The sequence below is a fragment of the Trypanosoma brucei genome, chromosome 9 (genome assembly GCF_000002445.2).
Source record: "Trypanosoma brucei brucei TREU927 chromosome 9, whole genome shotgun sequence".
Taxonomy (NCBI): domain Eukaryota; phylum Euglenozoa; class Kinetoplastea; order Trypanosomatida; family Trypanosomatidae; genus Trypanosoma; species Trypanosoma brucei.
The window spans coordinates 1713402-1731091 of NC_007282.1; the positions used below are offsets into that span (position 1 = coordinate 1713402).

The following is a 17690-nucleotide window of genomic DNA, read 5'->3' on the forward strand; positions in this document are numbered from 1 at the left end:
ACCACCCCGCCTTAATCACCTTGAGAAACTTCTTTTCATTCTCCTATGTAATTGTGAACGTACATTCTAAGTGAAGCAGTACCCTGCTCTTTTATCTACATATTATCGGACTGGTTGATTGTGCGGTTGAACGACTTCTTTAGAAATGTGGTGTCACACGAATAATGTCCCGGCCCAGGAAACCTATCAACAGTCCGCTTAAACCTGCCATCACAGCCCCACTTACTTCGTCCAGAGCTCGCTCTACCAAACGAGGAGTCATGGCAGACATCATATTGCCCGGGGCCCGGGTAATCGCTCCTGGTGGCTGTAGAAGTTAAACGGGGAGCAGAGCCGAGGTAGCCACCACTAGTACATTTGGGCTTTATAAAGTCGTAATGTTCATCATCCAGAAAATTCATAGTGCCTTGATGAGCTTTTGGCTTGATAAATTCAGAGACAGCTTCATTTAGTACGCGCAAGGGATGAATGCGGCGAGGTACACGCTCAGCTTCACGATGGGGTACAAGGTCATCCCTCTCTTCAGCCGGTTTTGGTGTTGGAAAACGGGCGACGTTAGACCAAAATGGAACTGAAGCCAACTGGTATTTTGGCCCCTTCCTCGGAATCTGGGCGTCGTATGATCCGGGCCCAATGTTCGACCGCGCCGGGTATTTTATCCTCTCGGATACCGAGATGAATGGTTTACACCTCCCTTCCTCGCTATGCACATGAGGCCGTCGCGGGGCAATTTCACCCGTGTACGCTCCCGGACCAGGATATGGGTTTGGCCCATAGGGGCCATCCCGAGCTGATTTGGTTCCAAAAGCAATTAAAGTCTCTGGATTTGCTGCCCTGTATTGCTCTTTACTCCGAAAAACACTGGGCAAATTGTAGGCTCCTGGGCCCGGGTTGCCGCTTCCACCACCGTTCTGCGAACGCTCAGTTTTGGAAGTGAATGAAATGGTGGGCTTCCTATTGTAGATCGACGTAAAGGAACCGGCAGATTCGTAATGTCCGGGGCCGGGACATTTGTTTGTTTCGAGTGGCTTACGGCCGCTATACTCATCGAAACATAACGTTCCCGACTTCGAGCGACGGTGCTTGCAGTTCGGATCATAATAACCGGGCCCTGGGGCAATGTGTCCCGTTGTATCTGGTTGGCGAGAAAATCTGATCGGATGGGAACGCGACCGACGCTTGGTCGGGTGTCCATCAACCGTGTACGCACCAGGCCCGGGGAAGTCATTGGCCCCATAACCGGCAAACCGTTCTACCTTGGAATTAAAAGGAACCGTTGATATACAACCCTTCTGCAAATCGGCTGGTGTGATGTTGTAGGTACCAACACCAGGTATAGCAGCAGCAGCTTCTGCTCCAAACCGTTTGCTAGTGCTGCCAAACGGCGCCATACCACGGCAACTACGTTGATAGCTGACGTTTATGTCATACGACCCAGGACCAACTCCTGGACCAGTACAGCCTCCAGCACATATACCGGGGACTTTCGCTCTGGAAAGAGGCAATTCTTCGACCAAATAACTCATCTCCTTGGTGGAAGTAAAAAAGGTAAGATAGTTTGGATATTAATGATAACAGCAATCGCAAATGAACACGCCAACGACGTTAAAAGGAAATGATTCCTTACAGCACACCCTTATCCTCGAAAAAAAAAACGCAAACAAGCTGTAGCTACATCGCCTCTAAATGCGAGGCAGATACACTGCACAGCATTGTCTCCTTGTATTATTTCGATGTCCCCTTGACTAGTGTGCGCAACTGTTGAGCAAGAGCTCACCTCACTCCACTATCATATTGACTGCCGATTTTACGTCGGATTTTTGTATGCTCATATGGTAAAAAATAGAAACACCATTAAGCTTACAATAATACACAACACCACTACAATATGAGATGCAAAAAAACGGCAGCTTATTCTTTTAAACGGTCGAGATGCGCAGTTCGAACAGAAAAGTGTATCGGATTGAGGCTTATTGTATGCGACCGAGCCTAGTTTGAACATCACGAAACACTGGTTACAATAAGGAAAAGAAATAGATTGACTGATTTCTGTCCTGGTGAGCGAACCCCCTCTGGGACAACGGGGTTTACTGCGGCAACACGAACCGTAAACCTCTTCACAAAGGAAACATTCCCAAATTGCTGACTGTTGAGGATGGTTCACACAACAATGTTTGTCTGATGAGAGAAGCCAGAGCTTGTGTCCGTTGCTGCATTGTGGGATCCATGACTTGTAGTATAACTCAAAAACAAAAACGAGGGCTGTCTCCATCCACTCCGTTAAAGTGACCAAATGTGGAAATTCGTCACTGAAACCAGCATTAGAAGACTGGGCATAGAAAGGAATACCCTCGTTTTCAGCATTGAATCTTACATCTACAGGTCCCGAAAATTTGCACGACATCCGAGTACCACGAAAATAAAGATCCTTACTGTCCCCCACACGATCCGTATATTCTCCTTCACCAGAAGGACGTGAGGAAGCGCTCGTCGCTGCCGTTAATCTGGACACGCGAGAGGAGCGTCGTTCGTCAACCACACGTATTATTCCGTCAAAAGATTTCGCAAGATAATCAAGAGATAAACGCAATGAACACTTTGTATCATCGCTTATACCATCCTCCCCCAGCCGCACCTCCGTAGCCAGATAAACTTCGGCAAGAAAATGAAGCGTTTCCTCGGCGTGTGGTTTCATTATTCGCACTATTCCATCTTCGCCCATCCAATTTAGAGTAAAGTAGCGACAGATTGTTTCGATGATACCGCATCTTGCATTAGTAGTAGCGTTACTCACTTCACGAAACACGTTTTGTACCGCTGTGGATGTGAATACTTCAACACACCGTGACCAAATCGTCGCTCCTGTAACGTCGATAGCTTCCAAAAAGCTGCTTCTCAAGAACATGAGAATGACGTCAAACAGGATAAAACTATAAGCTTCATAATGATGAACAACGTACGACTCGCTTACATCATCCACACGTCCTGTAGGACTCACCACGGCATACCACAGCTCAAGTGCATTGTTAAAGTGTTCTCTTCTGCAGTCATCGTAATTCTCAAATGAGATCAGTGCTTGACGCAAGACACTTAGAGTATTTCGATAAAACGAAATGTGGGGATTAAGCACATCCCACACCGCAGGGGTAATATGAGAATCACAAAAATCTTTTCTCACTGCATTATCACCTTCCCAACAGCTTGTATAAATTCTCCCGCGATCTTTCTGACAAAGTGCGAAAAGGCACTCTGTCAAAAAAGGAACTAGTCTGAATACCAGCGCAGCCGAAGCAACGTCTCTGCAAGAAAGTCGATGTTTCTCACGGTCTACCTTACTTACACTCCTCGCCCAGAGATGACTTGGTGCCGATAAAAGCAACGCAGCCGTAACGTCTGATACCGACCACTGAATATCTCCGAAAGAACGCTTGGAACTAAGTTTCTGAATGCAAGTTGACGATACAAAATATTGAATGTAAGCAGTCAACAACCGGTGGTATAAAGGCAACCCCGTAATATATGAACCTTTAAATAAACGAACAACTGCCTTGAAAAATACATTGATTTTTCCTCCCATAGCATTTATTCGAGGTAGCCTCACAACGTCGCTACAGCATTCCTCTGTACGGCGGACGCCGTAGAGTAGCATACGCAAAATGAAATAAGAAATTGGCGAACACCGAAGGGAAGTCAAAACACGCCTACTGCTCGGTTCCAGTCGTGTCACGAGTGGTGGTGCCCAGAACGGTACAAGCATTAATGGGGGGCAGCGGGAACGTGGAAGGTCAAACAAGTTGGCTTCGGGTGCCTCCTCAAACAGCTCATGAAACGTGGGATGGAAGGTGGAAAACGGAAAGTCAAAATAACGGAGGTACGAGCCAGTTTCTATTTCGGTTTCAGCGTCTCCCTTCCAAGATTTCTTTAGCTTTACAGCAAAGTCATGTTGCGGAAGCGACAGGGCCTCCAGCAAGTAACAGAAATAGCCCCCAGGAGCCAAGAATCGAAATAGTGCGAGCGCTGTTTTACCATTGGGGTTTGAGTTTGCAACATCCATCCATGATAATTCACCCGCTCCACTTCTACGTCCGTCGTGGAAAGGGGAACCAAACGTCATATCGCATATGTTGAGAAACCCACCTTTGTCCAAAAATGTGTCTAATACCAGTTTCGTTTCATAGTGAAGTGGTTGAAGTGGAAAAGAAACACGTTTGAAAAAATCTTCTAGAGAACTTATTTTTTTATCTACACCCATGCTTAATATAACTACGGCTACAAATTCTACAACTCTAAAACCAGCAGTACGAGCAAAGGGAGAAGCACAAAAAATGAAAAGACGTATTAGGAAACCAAGAATCAGAAGTGGACTCTTAAAATAGACATGCAAAAGCGAGGGTCCCCCCAAGCACGGGGTCGGTGGGTTAACAGCAATAAAATGATAGCTCATTATATCATTAACTAAACCCTCGTGCAACATCAGAGTACCAGTCTCGGCGCTATTTCATTACGAAAGAAAAGCGCAAAAAGCTATAACAGTGATTCGAAAGAATGGAAAGCCCCTCGAAGGCACTAATCTTCGCGGGTCTTGATCAGCGTTACATCCGAAATAACATAACTTCCTTTCCGCACTTCCCATATTCACACCTCAAATCGGCGAAATAAACTGCAAGTACCGAGAGATAGTATCGGCAGTAAAATTGTTGGAATTGCATGATATTATGGACCACATACGACCCTCAGTCAACACGTCTTCCGGAACAATAGTAGACATAACAGAAAAAAGGAACGAAAATCACCAAAAAAGCAACTTGAACCACTAACCCATCCTCAGAGGCACTATCGAACGTGTACTGGAATAAAACGATCACAACTCCATCGATAAGGTGAATAAAAATATGAAACCAGAACAAAAATGGAAAGATATCACATGTGAATGTCCTTTTGTTTTCAAAAAGAAAAAAAAAAAAGAAAAACGCGTGGCCCCCGTCCTCCGCACACAGGTGTCGGCTGGGGACCACTTACGCAAAAAAAAAGTTAGATTTAACATAATTCTAGATTCAAAGGACACCTGAAAGACCGTCCGTTTACGTTTGCTGCCTTTCCACACACATATAGACAGCTGAAACATCTGCAAAGTGACGGTAGCACCCAGCTAACCGCAGCAACGGCATCTGCAGTCGGTCCAAGTGCTCTCCCGGACTACTCCACACAACCCCCCATAGTAGGTCTATACACCCTCTTCCCTAAAACTAAATATCTTGACAATTAAGGAACTACCACCTAACTTCCCACACACCCCTGAGTATTCGGTGCCTGAGATCCCCCAACCTCTGGCTCACTATAACCTTACGACCCGTTTGGGCGGCAACTGTTGCCGGCACCTTTGCGTGGTTAGCAAAAAAAATCATTTAAAATCATCCTTATCAAATCTCTTGTGAACCACGACGTCGAAAGTATCAACAATACGAAAAGGTACCTGTATTTTCTTCGCGCATGCTGCTCCTCTTCACCCGCCGCGACGACTCCAGTCCCTATCTGAACCGTTCGTTCACGCTTTTGTTCTGTCGAGGACAACTTTCATTTGTATATAGTACCTGCACTTGGGTACCTGAGCTCTGTAAACCCCTCGCTATTATGCGGCGAGGTGCTCATGTTATCGACGGCATGGCAACGGCACGGCTTTTCAGTTGTGCGAGAGGATCTCGCAACGAGGCGGGAATTACCTTTTACCCCAGTCGTTCCACGGTGGCCCCGTAGGCATTCAGTATTCTTTATACTGGCACTCCCATTTTCCACATCTTCCCCATCGTACGGCAACAATCTAAAACTGCACGTTGCCTTTCCCGGAGCATGGGAAACCTAAGTCAGCGCCGCATAGGCATCCAAATCTCCGACCGCTGCGCCACCACCGCACCCTACTTTTTTTTCTTTTCTACAGCTGAAGACGCAGTGCTTCAGCATCGGTGGTCATCTACAGTGCTCGATATTATCCCGGGACCCTGCTCTGGGCACTTCTCTTTGGCACGCCCTTCTGGCAGACACTCGCCACACACCTTCCCACATATCGAACCGGGTTACATCCATTCGAGCGGTCAAAACGCCACACCGACACTACATGAGTGCCCTCCGGAATACCTTGCATCATTGTCCCGCAAGCACGCCCCTGTTCCCGCTCTAACTGTCACACTTGGCTCAGAAATGACCTCTCACAAAGAAGAACATTTGGGTTAGAGCCTCAGGCCCTTGTTTCGTGGTCATCCTCCCTAACCCCCCCCAAAAAAAGCCACACATATGCGCTATCACTTCGGATGATTCATCGTCGCTTTTTCTTTGCGGTTTCAACTTCCCTGTCATCACTAATCTGGGGTATGCGTTTGGACCCCGGGGGACCAGATTCTACATCCCATATCCTTCCCAGCAGGCAATCCTTCGTACCTCCCTCTTCTCCACGTCTTGACGAACCCCCGTATCCGACTTCTCCCTTAACTGTTCAGGTACCGCCTGGATCACTGGACCTCTGAAACGGGACTCTGCGGACGGGGTACCGACAAGCTCCCGACGTGCATAATCCACTCTGAGGCATTTTTCTAGCTTAATTAATTGCCTCCATTTGGTCTCCCCTGGGCCTCTTCACCACGTAGCCCGCTGCCGCCCATTTTGCGGAACAGTATCACGTTGCGCGCTAATGCATCACTGGGCACCTTTGACCATCCACAGGAAGCTGTATGTGTCGCCCTGGAAGCCCCTTCAGCACGGATATAAACGAGGTTTTTCTCGACCCCCTTTCGCAGCGCACTATCTCCATTAAGTTCCCTCAGCGCTCCCACCGGTACCCGTTGATTTCACCCAAAGTATTTCAGTGTGCCATTGCGGAGCCAAGCGGCAAACCTCTCTTCCAAAGTTGTCACCCCCTTCCACTTGAGCGCAGGACGTGTGTGTTCGAAGGCTTTTCCTCAGCGCGCAGTGGGCCCTTCCCCCCGTCAAAATAGACATATCCGCCACCGCCACTTCCCCGCCCCCCTTGTGCCGGAGCAGCTGCGTCACGGTGTCGGCACCGCGTGTGCGACAGGTTCGCGGCGGAGAGTCCCCCTTTCCGGTCATTTCATTGTGCTCAATCCCGAAGTGACCGGAAACAAGCCGTGCCGACGTGCACGCGGGTCTGTTGATGAATTGCTCCTGGCAACTTGTGCGGTGTACGTGGCAAATTCTGCGCAAACCGGCGCTGCACCAGAGGCTTGGAATGAGGGACACGGAGTCAACGAACGTCATAAACCCAACTTCCTCTCTTGCTCCCCACCTTTTTTTTTCGGAGGTTCTCCGAACGTCACTTCCGTCGCAACGTTCTCTCCTTGTTAACCGCACCCTAGCCTGCGAGCCCCTTTAAATGACCAGGTCCGTTCCCCATCCTCGTCAAATATGATGGCCCCAGCCCAAATAGTCATGACCAACGCGGTTGAGTCAACGGCGTGGATCTGATGGCGCGCTGTGGGACGCCTTCTAACCCTCATTATCGTTTAAACCTCATTTTCTCCTTCCGGCACGTCCTCCTTTATTTTACCCGGGGGAAGCCTGCTTTCGCAATCTTTCAACTAGTAGCGGTGCTTTTGCCCCAACGGAGAAAATTTGACCCCTAGAAGCTGCTTTACCAACCCTCTGCAGCGCCCAACTCCATATGAGCAGATTAACCACGTGGTAAAGTTTTCCGGTGGTCCTGCTGCGTTCTGTGGTTCCGGCAGCCAATATAATTTAGCATTCCATTACGCTCTCGCAAACCTCCTTCAACAACGGGTGATCCTGCCTCTTTCAGCACGTCGCTCCCGTTCACGCTCAATGGAACGTGCACTACGGTACTTACTGCCTGAGATTATGGTCTCCCGGGAGGTGTTTGGTTTCTCTCTGAAACAAATAAAAGACAGGATTGAATTCTGCGGCACACCCATGACCATGGTGCTTCGATATGAAGTGTCCTTCACTTTTCTTCCATGGCTTCACTCCAGTAAGAAAACCGTTTTTAACTTCACCAGCATTTCTGTTGTTGCTGAAGACGCCCTTTGCATACACATTGCGGATCCATCGATTTTTTTTTTTAGTGTATAACCCTGCAGATTCGGTTTTTCATTCTCTTCTTTTTTTCCCCAAGCACCACTGGGGTCTACGGGGTTAGTGCCGCTGCACCAAACAATGTGTGTTCCCTCTTCCTGGCACAGGTCCCTCCATAGTAGCCCTACTCCCGGTATGCAGAACAGCAAAATCATTCCTAGAGACCGCCTTTTTCAGTCCATGATATCAGCATTCAAACGCACAATCGTTATATCGACCCTGAAGAAACAGTTTCTGATACCGGGTGGTTTGCTCCGTAGCTTTTGTAACCACGCAGTTGTCAAAAGCGAGCAAAACACGGTTCAACATCAAATATTGAGGCATATCACATGCTGCTGTGACACTTTCCAACGTGGTGCTGTCAACTCCGACTCTCACCGCCTTGTTGCGTGGAAAGCTTCCAACGGGTCATACAATACTGTCACAGTCCGCTGGGTGGAAGCGTGCGAGTATGGTCTGCGAAAGTTATGACGACGGAAACTAAGGTTTTTTCTTCGCTTTGAATTCCCAGGAGTTGAGCTACCCATCTGATTTGGAATAGTGTGGGCGGAATCCTGCCGGGCGTCTCTGTGATTTCTCTTTGCAAGCACTCGGAACCATCTCAAAGACACGCATACTGTCACCATGCTAAGCGTGCAGGCTTGCGTTACGGGAAAAGATGGCGGCGTGCTGATGTCAGGCTTGGTCCTTACTCTGTGCAGTATCGTGGTGCCATGCTTCCTCTTTCTCGGCGGTTTTCCGTCCTATGGCCAGGGGAGAGGATAAACGGCTTCAGCAAACATAGCGGACTGTTATCCCTTGGTTTCTTCAACTGTTTGCAGTGAGATTTTTTTTTGACTGCTATGGACCTGCTTAGAAACGTCCACACCTCAGTTATGCGTTCAACCGGCTGAAACGCCTCGGTAGTTTCATCCCTAGAAGCCGGCACCCTGATCAGTGGTGCGTCGGGGTGCTTTGTCCACCGCGCTTGATGCGTCTCTGCACGAGTTTCGGTTGACCGTGGCTGCGCCAGCGGACGGCTGCCTACCACCAGACCTGCACATGACAGTGGTTATGAGTTGTAAACGGATGCTGCATAGTCGACGCTACTCCTCTCCGCGTTTGACAGTTGGGAGTCGTAGTTGCCCCTTGGGGCAACGACTCTAACACGTATGGTCCATATGCTAAAACGGCTAAGGCCATCCTTTTTGTTACCCTCCAGGGGCTTTCCGATGACGTGGGTTGCGGTCGGTACATTTCTTCACCATACCAACAAAACCAACCCCTACCCTCTACGGAGAACCGTTTCGCCAGTACTACGCAAAGGTATTTTTCGCCTGACTGAAACTCTGGCTGTTTTATAAGGCTGTTTCTCTATGTCGGGTATCGGCTTTTTTTTCATCGTCGAGGTTTCGCTCTCTTCAGCAGAAGTAACTTTCTCGAACCCAGGTCCAGCGTTGCTATCTCCGTCTCGGGGCTGGGGCGGCGGCTTTAGACGGTATTCGGCAGTGTTTGGCTGTCCGGTTTGCGTCCAACGCCCCATCATGACACCACCACATCCTTGTTGCACTTCGGGCTTTGGCGGTTCCCATTCCTTCACCAACATGTCGGTCCACCGTTGTCCTGCTTCCAGGACTCCCCGGAAACACGGGAGCCCAAGACGCAGTGGGGTGGCTGCCGGACCGCACACTTCCTCGAGGTTTTCGAGCTCTCTGTGCTTCCATTCAGACTCCTGTAGAGGTAGGCTGGTGTGGCAGTGAGGTGAACGTCGAGGGTGAACGTGGGGTGCTGTGGTTACTCCTCCAATCGATCCTAATCTCGTTGCCCCCCTCGGGCTTCCGGTCCCACTGCACTCCGACCGACTCGTTCACCGCCGTCACCACTCACGCTGAAGTGGACCGGAACGGTCCGCGCTTGACAACCGGAAGTAACTTTTCTACCTTTTCCGGCACGCCCGAGCACCTTGTGCGGGGAGCGGCAGGTCGCCGCACCCCGCAGAGAATTTTCGCTGTGGACAGTGCGTCGCCACCTGACGAGCCGGCCGTTGGCGGGGTCTATTGGTGCTGCCCGCAGCGTAGTCGGGGGTGCCTCCTCTCCTCCTCGCTGGAGTTCAGTGGCGGGCCACGCCTTTGGTTCCCTCGCCGGTGTCGTGGATGCTTTGCCTTTAACGATTTCGAAGACGGGGTTAAGACGAAGGTGCTGGTCATACCGCAGGCCTCGGTGTTACGTTTCATGTGGGGCGGCACTGTGACCATGTAGCCTTTACTTTGCAAAATTTACTGTGTGTATGGCGGGCATGGGTGCTAGATGCACCTCGGTGGGTTGCATATGCACGGCACTGAGTCTATTTGGCATCTGATGCGTCGGCAATGCACCTTTCGACGTTTTAAAGGGGTTCTGACTGTGCACTTATGTGTTGAAATCAGGATGTGAACATTTTGGTACAGGGTACGTTCGCAGGTAGCGCCTTTCCATCCCTTTTGCTTCACAGTTCATATTTTACCACTTCAAAATTCTGTTTTTTCATTGTTTCCTTGATTTAGTGTAAAGTATTTTAAGCAGGGGCTCGACCGCCGTTATCTCATGGCGTCGCGTTTGGCTGCGTTTCAACCGGACATCATCGAGTTCTTTCTAGCGAATAAAGCATCTTTGCAAACACTTCGGAAGGAATGGCGTGCAGTGGAAAAGGGCTTTGTTGGCTACTTCAAGGATTTCAGGGATACTCTAAAGGAACTGAGGGGCAAAGAGCAGGCCGATAAACAAGAAGGCAAAAAAGAAGAGCTTTCATCTGGTTCGCGTGCTGTCAATCAGTTTTATGAGTCGGAAGAACTGGCGAAAAGAATGAAGTGGAAAAGGATAACATGGGATGAGGAAGCAGATTATAACGGCTTTGCGAGACGGCTTCTCGACAATGACGACCTAATTAAAAGTGTACCTGCGTTCTCGTTTTTGGCAATCCACGTGGCGAAGGATTCCTCTTGCGCCGATTTTGTTCGCTTCCCTCCTCGGGAGCAGCGCTTTGAGTCGGGAACGCTGACAAACTGGGTTCTCAGCGAAAGGACTCCGGCCACAGTCGAATGTTATAAGCCAAGCAAGGTAAGGAGTATGCGAAGCCCCTTCGAGGTAGATTGGACTGCCGGCGAGGCGAGGGTTGTCGATACAACTTCTATACAAGAGGTCTTGGTGTTTTTGCAAACTGTTGCTCCAAGACTTCAAGCCCTACAGGTGCGTATGGAAGAGCAACAGAATCAAATTGCCAAAGACATTCCGAAACTGAAGCTTCGCGTCGGTGCGGAAATAAGGTACAATAAGCATGATACAACTGCGTGGGACGACCCCAACAGGTGTGCGGATCCCGATTATGTGACCCCAGACGATGTTCAGCAGTTCGTTGAGGGAATGATGAAGTCCGCCTTGCTTTACCGTTGGTTTCTCAAGGATCAGCGTGTGCGCATTATGCCCCCCGGGCGCCCGTACTTACTGAATCCAGAGAGAAAGGAAGTGCAAATCCCCGCGAATTTTGCCGCCTATAACTGGTGGGGGGCACATGCCAGATTCCAAAAAGTGGAGGCGTTCATACTGTTCACGATCAATATGTGGTGGCTTTGGTTCACACTGGCTATTGTTATCGTTGGGGATGTGGAGATTCTGTAACTGATTTTGTGGGCGTTTGTTTTACAGAGATAACTAGCATGCCGTCTCCCGAGTGTCATATCACTTGTAAGATAGGCGGAGGCATTGGTATGCTAATATCGTGGGTGAATTTATGCGATGTTAAACTTCCTTCTGATCGTCATGGGGCTCTATTTTTCTTCACTTTTTCTTTTGCGCTATTTCTAACATTCCTTTATCGCTATTTTCTTTCTGATTCTCATTCTGTCAGGATCGTCGGTTGTTGGAAATCCTCCTTTAAGTCACAAAATGTCACGAGCATCTATAATGAAGGAAGCCTTTGAGCTCCTTCAAAGGGATGGGAAAATCCCAAAGGCTTCCATTCCAACTGCTCTTCGGGCTGCCGGCATGAACCCAAGTGAGGAGAAGTTAAAAGAAATCATGGCGACCGCCGTTGATATCGACATGGCAGGATATGAGTCTCTTGTAACTGAACATTACGATAAGACGGATACAGTGGAAGCTGTGAAGGAAGCATTTCGCGTTTTTGACAAGGACCACAATGGAACAGTTTCGGTGGCTGAGTTCCGCCACATCATGACAACTATGGGCGAGAAATACACGGAGGAAGAATTTTGCGACTTGATTCAGGGTTTCGACGCCAACGGGGTAATACCCTACGAAAAATTTGTGGAAAAAATGCTTGCACCCTTTACAGAGCATGAGAGTGCGTAGTTAACTCGAAGGTGCACAACGCTATGTAGTCCTCTCCATATGAACACCCGCCCCCTTCGTTTTGGGGGGAAATCCGTAGACAACTCTGTGAATATGTTTGGTTATAAAGAATTAAGAATCGTATTGTTTATGTTCGTTTTGGTACCACCTCACATGTTTTCCCTGTATAGAAAATGACGCTTCTGTTTGTTCTGCTACTTCTTTTGGTTCCAGGAAAGGGTAATGGTAAAGGTGAACGTTATCAGCCGCTCTGATTTGGAGTGGACCAAGGATCGGAACGGTGAAGTTCCGAGGGTAAATCGTAATTTTGACAGCAAATACAATCCCATGGCGAAGCAGGTGGAGTTCACGCGTGCAATCAGGGCAGCAAAACTCGATCGTATGTTTGCGAAACCATTTTTTGGTGCTCTTAGCGGCCACCAGGATACAATTCAGTCGATTGCTGTGGATTTTACCAATTTGTCTACTGTCGTTAGCGGGTCTGTCGACGGCGGTATGATTGTTTGGGATGCTTTCACGAAGAGACCCAAAGTGATTGTGGATGCCCACCGACACTCAATCGACGGACTTGTGATATCTCCTGATGGGGTGGCATGTTTTAGCGCTTCCCGGGACAAGGTGGTTAAGATGTGGGACCTTGATTTTTCTTCGGATAGCTCCAAAGTAGAACCCCTGGCGGAGTACCTTGGGGAGTTTCCGTTTTCTTCAATTGATCATCACTACCAGAAATCACAGTTTGTCACATCGTCCGATGTGGTGCATGTATGGGACGTCAACAGAACACAACCTCTTCAACGGTTTTCGTGGGGGGATGACACGGTTTCGTGCTGTCGCATTAATAAAGTAGAGACGAATCTGGTTGCATGTTGTATGTCCGATCGAGGTGTGTTTATATATGACACCAGAACCCAGGCGGCCCACTCCAAGGTTGTTTTGGAGATGTGTTGCACGAGTTTAGCATGGAACCCGATGGATCCGAACACTTTCGTCACAGGAAGTGACGACCGGAATTGTTACCTATTTGATATGAGGATACCGGGACGCCCAAAGAATGTTTTCCAGGGGCACATTGCCGGTGTGACGTCTGTTGACTTCTGTCCCACAGGGAAAAAGTTCGCAGCGGGATCACTTGATTTTACGCTTCGTATTTGGGATATTCACCAGACAACCAAATCGAACTCTATTGAAATGTTTCACACGAAGCGCATGGCGAAAGTATTTTCGGTTAAATGGTCCCCGGATAGCAGATATTTATATAGTGGAAGCGAGGATGCTATCCTTCGCATTTGGAAGGCAGACGCAAGCAAGCCCATCCGACCTTTGCGAGGACCGGAGAAGAACACGTTTAACTATATGCGTTCATTAAAGGATAAATATTCTGGGTTTGTAGAAGTGAGAAGGATTACTAACCAACGGAATACACCTAAAGCCATCCGCAGTGCCCAGAGGCGTAGTAAGAAGGCTGAGAAGAGAGAAATGGTGAAGGAGGCATCACGAAGAAAGTCTGATGACATAAAGCCTTTGGCAAAGCGCAAGGTTTATCAGTATCTGAAGTAGGGATCTCGTCCGTAAGCGCGTCAGTTGCCTGTTAAAATGTTGCGATATGTTAGTACGTATGAAAGAAGTAACTATAGGTTTGTGTATAAGCGGAAAAAAAATTGTAAGCCCCATTCTGAGTTAAATAACCAATGGAAACGCAGTTTAGTCGATAACTTCATTAACCATTACACCTACCTGACATTTGCTGTTACGTGTTTGCTCTTCCTACCTAGCTGAATTATCCCTGTATTCGTTCACCTTGTTTTTTTTTACGAACTTTAAGATCCACCCAAGCACGGTAAGCGCATTTTCGTCTTGTATAAGGGATGACAGCTCTAGAGCGGTACGCCTTTAAGGTCGACTATTGCGACCCACAAGCAAACCTTGTGAGGCAGTATCTTTTGTTGTACTTTGCGGAGGATTCGACAATAGAAATGCACGACCTCAAGACAAAACGTGTTTTTCTCAAGCGATGCGCCTATCCGTCACTCACTCCAAGGGAGTTGTTTATTGGAGCAACTGTTGGTGTTTTTTCACGTTCATTGAAGCTTGTGGACTATGGCGATGAGGTAACGCGTCGCCACTTTTCAGGATCAGAAGCCGAGTTTGTTGTTTTTATCCAAGAGGGAGGACTGTGTCATATGGGTTCCATTATTGATAGAATGCATACTTGGGAGCTGAGAATAACAAACATCCGATTGGTTGATTTACCGGATAGTTTGTGTCGTGACCTCGGGGTTTCTAGACGTTGTGTGGCGATTCTGTTTAAGGGATCAAACGCCATAGAGAAAGTTGGAGGATTAAGTACAGAGTTTCCTAACATGACTGTAGTTGTAGCGGAACCATCAGATGTCAACAGTGTTCGCGGTGCCGCTTTCGGACCTGGGGGAACGACTGCTGTGATGAAAAATTGCTCTGTTTGTGTGATCAAACCTCACGCTATAATGAGCGGTTACCAAGGGGCGATCATACAACGTTTAATTGATGAAGGGTTTCACATTACAGCTTTGGGGATGTATAGCTTAACTGTCGCCGATGCGGAGGACTTTCTGGAGGTATACAACGGCGTTGTTCCTGAATACCAGAGACTTGTGGAGCAGATGTCAAGCGGCCCGTGTTGGGCAGTGCAGGTTTGCGCTGAAAATTCTGTTTCGGCACTCCGGGCGATTTGCGGGCCGCATGACCCAGACGTTTGCCACGTACTTTTCCCTCACACTATTCGATCAAAGTACGGTGTTGACCGCACTCGAAATGGGGTGCATTGTACTGACTTAGAAGAAGATGCGCCCCTAGAGTCTGAATTCTTTTTCTCGCTTCTGCAGAACGCTTAGTTTGACATTTTCCCTCCCCTTGTTAGATGTTTTGTCGTTCAATGTTATCATACCAAACCTTGTCAAGAGTCTGAAACTGTGCATGTAAGTGTCTTTTTGACGTGTTGATGTAGCACAATTGTGGCACGCAGAGCTTGCGTGGGGAACAAACGTTGGAATGGAATGATATAACGGGTCCTTTGGGGTCTTCGTGGCCTACCAGATGGGTTCACCATGTTGTAGAGATCCTTTCGCTCTTTTATTTATTCTTTCCCTCGTTAACGAAGAGAATAATTGCAAGGAAGTAATAACAGCATAGGGGCCCATAAAGCCTTTACAGTAAATACCTTTTACGGGCACTCAGGAGGATGATTCAGCCACAATTAATTTTACTCCGCGAGGGTACCGATGCCTCTCAAGGTAAACCCCAACTGATCAGTAATATTAACGCATGCATGAACGTTGTTGACACGGTTAAAACGACACTTGGTCCCTGTGGGATGGACAAACTGATTCACAACGGCCGTGAGGTTAATATTTCCAATGATGGCGCAACGATCATGAACTTGTTGGAAGTTGTCCACCCAGCAGCCAAATGCCTTGTGGATATTGCCATTTCGCAGGACCATGAAGTCGGTGATGGGACAACTTCAGTCGTTGTACTCGCTGGTGAACTTTTGAAGGAGGCAAAAAACTGCGTGGAAGATGGAATCGCACCACAAGTGATCATCAAAGCGTTTCGTAATGCATTGTCCGTCGTAATGGAGGCGCTTCAAAAGCTATGTGTTCCGTTCGATCCCAACGCAGAGGAAGGTCGCCGAAATCTTGTGCGGTGTGCAGAGACTGCACTGAACTCCAAACTCATCAATACAGAGCGTTATTTCTTTGCCAAGATGGCAACCGATGCTGTGTTGAGTCTCGACAACGACTTAAACCTCGATATGATCGGCATAAAGAAGGTACCTGGAGGCAGTATGGGGGAAAGTATTCTCGTTGACGGTGTCGCGTTCAAAAAAACCTTCTCTTATGCTGGATTTGAGCAACAACCTAAGAAATTTCAGTGTCCCAAAGTATTGCTCTTGCATGTCGAACTAGAGCTGAAGGCGGAGAAAGACAACGCTGAAGTTCGAGTGAAGGACCCCAAACAATATCAGTCAATCGTGGACGCTGAGTGGAAGATTATATTCGACAAGATGGAGAAGTGCGTTAGAAGTGGCGCCAAGATTGTGCTATCTCGACTTCCCATCGGTGATATAGCAACCCAATACTTTGCCGACCGTGACATCTTTTGCGCGGGCCGTGTCGCCGCTGATGACATGGCTCGTGTGGCTTTGGCGACGGGTGGTGTTGTTCAGTCTACTGTAAGCAACATCACTGAGGATGTTTTGGGAAGCTGCGCACTCTTTGAGGAGCGGCAGGTTGGGCCGGAGCGGTACAACTTCTTCACAGGATGCCGGAACTCGAAGACCGTAACAATTATCCTTCGGGGTGGGGCTCAACAGTTCATTGATGAGGCTGACCGCTCCCTTCACGACGCGATATGCATCGTGAAACGGGCATACAGGACTGGGTCCGTTGTGGGTGGTGGTGGCGCAGTGGAAATGGAGCTCAGTAAGGTTCTTCGCGAATATTCGCGCACCATCCGTGGGAAGGGGCAGATGGTAATCAGTGGTTTTGCGCGTGCTCTTGAAGTCATTCCACGGCAGCTGGCGGAAAACGCTGGACACGACAGCACTGACAGCCTCAACAAGCTCCGTCAGAAGCATCACGCGTCTGATCAAAGCGGCAAGTGGTATGGTGTTGATATCCTCCATGGTGGTGTGTGTGACACATTTGAGCGCTTTGTCTGGGAGCCAACACTAGTGAAGCGAAATGCCATTCAAAGTGCCACAGAGGCCGCCTGCCTCGTTCTCTCTGTTGATGAAACCGTTACAAACCCAGAGTCAGAAGCAGGGAAAAAGCAGGCTGCCGCAGGTCGGGGTGGTGGTGCCATGCCGGTCAGTAAGGCTGGCATGGGCGGATTATTCAAAGGGGCTCCGGGCGTAACGAGGATGAAGGGTCGTGCCGGCCGCTGACGGAGAGTTCGTGGCGGGAATTTACTCGTGTTGTGGCTGCTCAACCATTTTAAGGACAATTAAGTGATCAAAAGGGAATGAAACGAAAGAGGAAAGGGTAGTGAACGAGAGGACTCGTGTACAAGCGAAATTAAGAAGGAGAAACAAGGACCGAGAAAGATATAGATCTCTCTAAAAAATTTTCTAACACGAAATTGTGTGCAATTAAAATCTTTTTTACTGATTTGGTGCATGGCTGTTTGCATTGTGCTGTCACACTTCTTTGCCCTCTGCGGGCCCAATATGCTAGCACCTTTGATTCAAACTGCACTTCTATTTCCCTTAGCCCTCTGTTCTCACATCC

At 48.5% G+C, this 17690-nt stretch overlaps 13 protein-coding genes across 13 annotated transcripts; 9 read left to right on the forward strand and 4 right to left on the reverse strand.

Moving 5' to 3' along the window:
* Positions 1-95: 95 nt before the first annotated feature.
* Tb09.211.2450 (hypothetical protein, conserved) lies at positions 96-1526 on the reverse strand (the record flags this gene model as incomplete). Its single annotated transcript, XM_822296.1, has 1 exon — positions 96-1526. One exon carries the CDS (start codon positions 1524-1526, stop codon positions 96-98), a length of 1431 nt encoding a protein of 476 aa, XP_827389.1.
* A 302-nt stretch (positions 1527-1828) lies between these two features.
* On the reverse strand, positions 1829-4474 carry Tb09.211.2460 (hypothetical protein, conserved; the record flags this gene model as incomplete). The annotated part of the gene is made up of 1 exon (XM_822297.1): positions 1829-4474. The coding sequence occupies one exon, from the start codon at positions 4472-4474 to the stop codon at positions 1829-1831; it is 2646 nt and encodes an 881-aa protein (XP_827390.1).
* Positions 4475-5847: 1373 nt separating this feature from the next.
* Tb09.211.2470 (hypothetical protein, unlikely) lies at positions 5848-6228 on the forward strand (the record flags this gene model as incomplete). The annotated part of the gene is made up of 1 exon (XM_822298.1): positions 5848-6228. The coding sequence occupies one exon, from the start codon at positions 5848-5850 to the stop codon at positions 6226-6228; it is 381 nt and encodes a 126-aa protein (XP_827391.1).
* Positions 6229-6305: 77 nt separating this feature from the next.
* On the forward strand, positions 6306-6518 carry Tb09.211.2480 (hypothetical protein, unlikely; the record flags this gene model as incomplete). The annotated part of the gene is made up of 1 exon (XM_822299.1): positions 6306-6518. One exon carries the CDS (start codon positions 6306-6308, stop codon positions 6516-6518), a length of 213 nt encoding a protein of 70 aa, XP_827392.1.
* A 283-nt stretch (positions 6519-6801) lies between these two features.
* On the reverse strand, positions 6802-7266 carry Tb09.211.2490 (hypothetical protein, unlikely; the record flags this gene model as incomplete). Its single annotated transcript, XM_822300.1, has 1 exon — positions 6802-7266. The coding sequence occupies one exon, from the start codon at positions 7264-7266 to the stop codon at positions 6802-6804; it is 465 nt and encodes a 154-aa protein (XP_827393.1).
* A 561-nt stretch (positions 7267-7827) lies between these two features.
* Tb09.211.2500 (hypothetical protein, unlikely) lies at positions 7828-8094 on the forward strand (the record flags this gene model as incomplete). The annotated part of the gene is made up of 1 exon (XM_822301.1): positions 7828-8094. The coding sequence occupies one exon, from the start codon at positions 7828-7830 to the stop codon at positions 8092-8094; it is 267 nt and encodes an 88-aa protein (XP_827394.1).
* Positions 8095-8232: 138 nt separating this feature from the next.
* On the forward strand, positions 8233-8568 carry Tb09.211.2510 (hypothetical protein, unlikely; the record flags this gene model as incomplete). The annotated part of the gene is made up of 1 exon (XM_822302.1): positions 8233-8568. One exon carries the CDS (start codon positions 8233-8235, stop codon positions 8566-8568), a length of 336 nt encoding a protein of 111 aa, XP_827395.1.
* A 793-nt stretch (positions 8569-9361) lies between these two features.
* Tb09.211.2520 (hypothetical protein, unlikely) lies at positions 9362-9682 on the reverse strand (the record flags this gene model as incomplete). Its single annotated transcript, XM_822303.1, has 1 exon — positions 9362-9682. One exon carries the CDS (start codon positions 9680-9682, stop codon positions 9362-9364), a length of 321 nt encoding a protein of 106 aa, XP_827396.1.
* Positions 9683-10659: 977 nt separating this feature from the next.
* On the forward strand, positions 10660-11730 carry Tb09.211.2530 (hypothetical protein, conserved; the record flags this gene model as incomplete). Its single annotated transcript, XM_822304.1, has 1 exon — positions 10660-11730. The coding sequence occupies one exon, from the start codon at positions 10660-10662 to the stop codon at positions 11728-11730; it is 1071 nt and encodes a 356-aa protein (XP_827397.1).
* A 267-nt stretch (positions 11731-11997) lies between these two features.
* Positions 11998-12423, forward strand: Tb09.211.2540 (calmodulin-like protein, putative; the record flags this gene model as incomplete). The annotated part of the gene is made up of 1 exon (XM_822305.1): positions 11998-12423. The coding sequence occupies one exon, from the start codon at positions 11998-12000 to the stop codon at positions 12421-12423; it is 426 nt and encodes a 141-aa protein (XP_827398.1).
* A 222-nt stretch (positions 12424-12645) lies between these two features.
* On the forward strand, positions 12646-13980 carry Tb09.211.2550 (hypothetical protein, conserved; the record flags this gene model as incomplete). Its single annotated transcript, XM_822306.1, has 1 exon — positions 12646-13980. One exon carries the CDS (start codon positions 12646-12648, stop codon positions 13978-13980), a length of 1335 nt encoding a protein of 444 aa, XP_827399.1.
* Positions 13981-14288: 308 nt separating this feature from the next.
* Tb09.211.2560 (nucleoside diphosphate kinase, putative) lies at positions 14289-15293 on the forward strand (the record flags this gene model as incomplete). The annotated part of the gene is made up of 1 exon (XM_822307.1): positions 14289-15293. One exon carries the CDS (start codon positions 14289-14291, stop codon positions 15291-15293), a length of 1005 nt encoding a protein of 334 aa, XP_827400.1.
* Positions 15294-15640: 347 nt separating this feature from the next.
* Tb09.211.2570 (t-complex protein 1 subunit eta) lies at positions 15641-17347 on the forward strand (the record flags this gene model as incomplete). The annotated part of the gene is made up of 1 exon (XM_822308.1): positions 15641-17347. One exon carries the CDS (start codon positions 15641-15643, stop codon positions 17345-17347), a length of 1707 nt encoding a protein of 568 aa, XP_827401.1.
* Between the last annotated feature and the right edge of the window lie 343 nt (positions 17348-17690).